Source organism: Oryzias latipes, chromosome 18, assembly GCF_053564925.1.
Source record: "Oryzias latipes strain Hd-rR chromosome 18, Olatipes_Hd-rR_3.1".
NCBI classification, from domain to species: Eukaryota; Metazoa; Chordata; class Actinopteri; order Beloniformes; family Adrianichthyidae; genus Oryzias; species Oryzias latipes.
This window is the reverse complement of record NC_136254.1, coordinates 5,813,908-5,819,925: the sequence shown is the minus strand read 5'-3', so window position 1 is coordinate 5,819,925 and position 6,018 is coordinate 5,813,908. Positions and strand designations below refer to the sequence as shown.

The following is a 6,018-nucleotide window of genomic DNA, read 5'->3' as shown; positions in this document are numbered from 1 at the left end:
TTCTCAATAAAAGTTGTTGCTTGCTTAAACACATCAGGCAAAGGCGCGGTTCACCCTGTACAGTTCATCTATTCGTCCCAGGTATGCAGAAGCAAAAAGTCAGATTTAAATCTAAATAACGGTACTTGTTTATAATCCTTCCATTAGTTCTCCCCTGAACCTGAAAACAGCGACTGTAGCTTTGGAGCAAACCTGCACCACAACAAAGACGTATGGAAATGTACGGAAAGAAAGGCTGCAAATGTGCAAATTCACAAAACTTTAATAAATATGAAAACAGCAAAAATACTGATGAAGCTTTATAGGAAACAGCAATAACACACATGACATTTAAAGTTTGGTCAGACATCATCTGTACAAATTTGGGAATCAGTGTCAACATTTTGTTCTCTTAAAGTTTCTTTCTTTCATGTTTTTTTTTTGAAAAATAAACCTTCATATAAATAAATAACAGTAAACAAACAAACTCTCGTCGAAGTCTCAGTCAGTGTTGAACAAATGTCCTTTCAGCTGTTGTTCATGAGGAAAACTCGGGGGAGTCGTAGAGTTTTCTGAGTCCTGCAGGTCTTGTGTCGGGTCCTTAACACGAGGTTCTGAGCAGCAGGAGTCTCACACAGTGGGACGACAGCAGTTCATCATGAAAATCACTGATGTTCCGGTTGGTTGAAGTGACCCATGAAGAGAACGACACCTAAAAACACAACGGAAAGCATGAGGTGTCTGACCCGCCCACTCGACGGGTGTTGTTAAGTACTGAGATTTTGCACTGGGAGTTTTACCTGTGGACTTGTGCTGAATGAGAAAGAGGAATGGTCGGTCCAGTATGATCTCCTCCACGGCCATGCGAGAGAACATCACGGCAGCTAACACAGGGAAGAAGGTTAGATCTGGTCAGTAAAAAAGTGGTTTGATTTGGTGAGACGGAAATGTGTAAGAGGGAACCAATTGCCTTGCATTGTTTAACCCTTATCATAACATTAAATGCAAAAAACTATTTATTTTTATTTTTTTATGCAATGGGAGACTTTTCATTACTTCATATAGAACAGAAATGTATTTCACCAAATTTACTGTGTATTTCAATTATGACAACCAGATATAAAATGAACTAAAAGTCAACATTAAATCTGGGTCCACATAAAATGTTACAAATTATTAATTAATTATTCCCAAGGCAATAACCATCCTCAATTCCAAAATACACAGATAAATCTGCATTAGCACAGTCCACTTAAGCGTCTACACAACAATAACACTCTACCTCATTGCCACCACTTGTACATCTGATGTGTTCGCACAAAATGTTGCACGTAATTTTGAACACAAATCTTGGACATTCTTTACTACAGTTTATATTTGCACACTGTATACGCTGTATATACTGATTTATTTGATATTATATTTTGTTATTTTGTTACTCTCGCAGTGGAATGGTGATGCTTCAATACCATTGCACAATGGACAATGACTATAAAAAGCAAATCTATCTGTCTATTATTAAACGCTCACTGTAAACATCTACATGTAAATTGTGTGAACAGTAAAAATAACACTTATAGTATTATTTAGAAGTACAAAACATTGTGGTTTTAATCATAGAAACAAATCTGTTCGTTTCGTTTACTGAAGACGTTTTAGAAATGAGCGAAAGTCTCTCAGAAGGACTCTGCCACATGTGTTGCCACATGTTTACAATAACAGAATTTAGCCAATCACAGTCAAGCAATTGTACACATGGTTTTCAGAAAATGCTGGGGACCACATATTATTGATTTTATTATAGAAATGTGAATGTGGGCCATGGGCCGGACTTTGGACATGCCTGTTCTAGACCCTTCTGTTCTGGACTCTAACAAGTTTCTCTTGAGTTTTTGTGTAAGATGTTGGTCTGATGGTGAGAATTGGGGCTACCTGTGGCAGCTGCTGCCTTGGTTCCTTGTTCGTTCACCTCAATCGTTACTCTCTGCAGGACTTTGGACACGCAGAGCCTCTCATCAGCTGGAAGACGCAAACAGACACAGATTAGATGCAAAGCTCAGGTGATTGTTTTTAACTGTCTCTCAAACTTTTGCTTCCACACGCAGACACAAACACAAACGGACTTCCAAAGAGCTAGCTGCCAGACTTACAGGTTATCCGTGTGAAGTCAGCAGTGGCCAGGTTGAACATGTCTCCCAGTCCCATCTTATGCAGAGCAGTCTTCATGTTCACTTCAGAGTTCAGAGAAAACCTGTTCAAGTGCAAGACAGACGATTTAGTTTGCTGCTGTTAGAAAGATGGTCCCAACCTATCACCAAGCAGCCGGAGCCCACCTCGGCATGGCCAGCTGCCGGTTGACCTTCCTCATCTCGGACCTCCACTGCCTAATTTTCTGGCTGCTCAGATCTGCACTGAGCATGCCCAGTGGCACATCGTGCTCAAAAGGTGACACCAGCAGCATGCTCAATGTGTCGCCCTCATATGGCACTTCAATCACATCGTAGTCCACCCCATCAGAAGTCACAAATTCCCCTGTAGATGCAGAAACAGAGAAAGATGTAGCTCGGGATTCAAGTCCAAAAAAAGCAAAGTGTCAAGATTTGGTAAAATGATCAACCTACCATAGTTGAAGCGGTTTGTGAGTCTCATCATTGGTACTGGCACCTTGCTGCCGTTGGCGCAGTGGAACATCCTCTCCTGTGTCAGTTTGGGGTTGAAGGGAACCTTCCACAGGCCCTGGAAATGGAGGGCATTCAGGAGGACCATGCGGGTCTCATCACTCAGAGATCCAGATGCCAAGAAGTCCTGGATCGAACCTGAACGTGAGAACAAATGGGTAAATGTGGGCACGCTGCAGCTTTTTGTTTTCCTCCTGTGCTGAAAAACTCCTTTTGTCCTTTTGTCCTTCCATTCAAGTAGAGTTGCTGATCTTCTTCTCTTTAGTCTTCATGCTGTTCAACTTGTTTAAAATCTTGTAAAGTAACTCAGCTTCTCAGCCATTTTTTTTGGCTTTCTGCTCTGCTATGAGCTAATTACTGTCACAACAATTTGAACAAAGAAATACTCAGTAAAGCCATTTTTAAGCCCTATTTTCTTGGACTCCGTCAACAGAAAAATGCCACAAGAACATATTTCAAACATAAAAAGCAGCATTTTCATTGGAGTGGTTGTATATGGTCCAGTCTGTTGCTGGATGGATGTCAGTACCTGCAGTGTGGTCAGAGACCCAGGCATTGATGATGTTGACAGCCTGGTCTGACTTTGTGAAGTCCACCTGGTGGGGGTAGGTCTGGAAGGTCTTGGCCAGGGCCCGGCGGTATCCCTTTTCCAGGCTCATCTTTCTTTCCACCATCACCCCACTGGCAATATTTACCCCTTCCTCACTGGCCAGGTCCCGCTGCAGGAACCGCTGCTGCCGAGGCATCCCGCGATCTGCAGGCAAACAACACTTGATGTGTCCTGAAGCCTCTCGGTGACTCTTTCTCCCTGAAAAGTCCTGTCTGATCCTGAACCTCTGAGTCTCAGAACTGAGCCGCCTGTGTCACTTTTACTCATTGTGCTCCAATGCTGATAGGAGAAGACCATCATCTCCAGTGATGTTTGCTCACTTAGACGATTGCTCACACACATCCTGACCCTGTCAGTTGCTATGTCTCAAAGGAAAAACACAAACTGTGTGACATCTATAGAACGGCCTAAAGATGAAAAATCCCTTTTTCAGTGTTTTTTTTTGTTACCATGGTTACTTTTCTTCCCCTACAGAATGAAACTAATTTAAACAGGATTTACAGCAATGCAAAAGTTACTCAGTTTATACAGCTTAAAATGCCAGACAGTGTGAGTTCTACCCAAAATGTCTGCAGACCTAAAGCTTAAATGTGCTAAGTCTGTGACCCACTCACCTCTCAGAGAAAAGCCCATGGCTGCAGTCAAGGCCCTGTAGGTGTCTCCATCAGCGCCAAGCTGCGCCATGGCCATGACAGAGGCAACACCATACGGCGACAAGGCCAGGTTCTGATCCACGGAGTCCTCAGCCACCTGAGAGAAGACCTTCAGGCCAAAGTCATTCTGCTTCTCCTGCAGGGAGCCGAGCCCCGCTCTGGTCAGGGTCAGCAGCAGGAAAACGGACACACAAATCATACTGTGAAGAGAAAAAACAGTGAAAGTCTTAAATGGGTGCTGCTCATTTTGATTAACACAATGTCAAACAGTATTTTACAATGAAAAGGTAAGAATGTTCTTTGGAATTTCTTAAAGCTCAATGTAGCTCACACGCACATGCTACATTCATCAGGCGGGACAATGTCAATATAGCACTGGTCTACTAAGGTGAGCAAAAACGCAGTAAGGAAAAGTCAATCTGCACCGAAAAGCTTCCCACTCTAAATCTGGGGGGGTAAACATCAACACCAGCAAACTTCTCAGCTATGCTGAGAGCTATCCAGCATTCATAAATTCATAAAGGTCTGGAATGGAGATGAACGTCTGAAGATTGATTCATGCTTCACACCAGTGGCTTGACTTTCAAAACTACATGTATTTTTAAGAGGTCTGTTATTTTTTGATCAAAACTCAAAAGACTCATTTGCATAAAGGCAATGGACTGTGCAATATGCAGACCACTACAGACCAAGGAGGTACATCTCAGACCTTTCAGAGCATTTTCCATGCTAAGTCTTCTCAGGGAAGGCCTTGGAAGCAAATTTAATATAAATAAAGCACGACCTAACCAATAGAATTATTACAAATAAAAGACCAAAGTGGGGCTGCAATATTGGTCCAAAAAAATATAAAAGAAAAAACTATGAAGCACAGAAGTGATGTGAGTCTGTTTTGCAGCTACATGACCTGTAGCTGCAGACCGTAAACCCGTCTGTCTATCAGATTATTCCAGAGTCAGATCTGAGGCCATGCTGCTGAAAGCTGAGGATTGGCTGAAGTCAGGTCATAGGTCAGAGAAGCATTGTTGAGAACAGATAGTGACAAAGTCTAGCCACAGATCCAGCGAGTTTGTGTTCTTGCTCAGGGTTTGTTAGCACCAACGCAGTTAAGACCCAGTGTGGGTGTGGTGCTAGCAATCACTGCTACTGACTATTCCATGTGATAATACAGCTGAGTGATGTTTATACCTAGTGAAGGTGTTTTTGGCCATTTGTTTGCCTCTATTTGAACAATTTTTGAATCATCATTCATTCCTACTATGTTTTTAACCTATAATCTCCTCAGTGCCATAATAGTAGAGGCTTGATGAATAGATCATTTTAAGAAATTTGCAGCATACAATATAATTCTGTGGTTCACTAAACCAAACTAAGACAAGTCCTCTTGTAGTTCAAGTGCAACCCATCAGATGTGTCGGCGTTCTTACCTTTTAACGGTGGTTGTCAGGCGTAAAGAGCAGGTCTCTGTTGCTTCAGCTCTGCTGCTTGAGTCTGAAGAAACGATGGGGGCTTGTCTTTTTGTACTGCAGTCAGGAACCCGCCCCCTCTCTTCAACACACTCTCGTGGAAACGCTGTCAGAGACGATGAAGTCATCTGACACTGTCTGGAGAGACTTCCTTTTAAATGAACTCCAACTCTCTCCTCTGACTAAGGCATGACAGGGCACATGGAAACTCGCTGAACTGTTTTCCACGACCAGAGCAGAAGAAAAGGTCCGGAAGTTCACGGATTTCTGTGTCCCTGGGTGTCTGATAAATGCTGCGACTTGTCAGCAACTGGCTGATGGCCAAGTGCCTTTTTTTTAACATCCTAGACTGAGTCATGCTAGGACAGCCATGTCTTCATTTAGTCTAAAATTGTGTTTTTAAAGGTGTTCAAAAAATGTAATGATTGTTTACCAACTATTACATTCTTGCTTTGTTCAGGATTAGTTCAGGATCAGCTGCAAATTGGGTTTAGGGAGGTGTGAGAGCAGAGGCCGCCCCCTTTGCTGTCTGCTTCAACTTTTAACACCAACACATTTACACCAAATCATTAAAACCTCACGGGCTTTCAGCTGCAAAGGTGGTGAGTCAATCCCCTCCAGCTATTTAAATG

The 6,018-nt window shown here is 42.6% G+C and overlaps 1 protein-coding gene across 1 annotated transcript; it reads right to left on the bottom strand.

Moving 5' to 3' along the window:
- Positions 1 to 305: 305 nt before the first annotated feature.
- On the bottom strand, positions 306 to 5,367 carry serpine1 (serpin peptidase inhibitor, clade E (nexin, plasminogen activator inhibitor type 1), member 1). The gene is made up of 9 exons (NM_001201522.1): positions 5,348 to 5,367; positions 3,882 to 4,120; positions 3,187 to 3,411; positions 2,601 to 2,795; positions 2,313 to 2,511; positions 2,130 to 2,230; positions 1,912 to 1,998; positions 780 to 863; positions 306 to 691 (listed from the first exon to the last, which is right to left on the bottom strand). Exons 2-9 carry the CDS (start codon positions 4,117 to 4,119, stop codon positions 645 to 647), a joined length of 1,176 nt encoding a protein of 391 aa, NP_001188451.1. The 5' UTR covers position 4,120; positions 5,348 to 5,367; the 3' UTR covers positions 306 to 644.
- Between the last annotated feature and the right edge of the window lie 651 nt (positions 5,368 to 6,018).

What these genes read in the sequence shown, in the direction of transcription:
- serpine1 (NM_001201522.1), bottom strand. Translation starts at nt 4,119, where the DNA reads ATGATTTGTGTGTCCGTTTTCCTGCTGCTGACCCTGACCAGAGCGGGG. An exon ending in TGACTTCACACGGATAACCT is followed by an intron (nt 1,999 to 2,129) that starts GTAAGTCTGGCA and finishes TGCGTCTTCCAG; the next exon opens with CTGATGAGAGGCTCTGCGTG. An exon ending in CAAGGCAGCAGCTGCCACAG is followed by an intron (nt 864 to 1,911) that starts GTAGCCCCAATT and finishes TCCCTGTGTTAG; the next exon opens with CTGCCGTGATGTTCTCTCGC.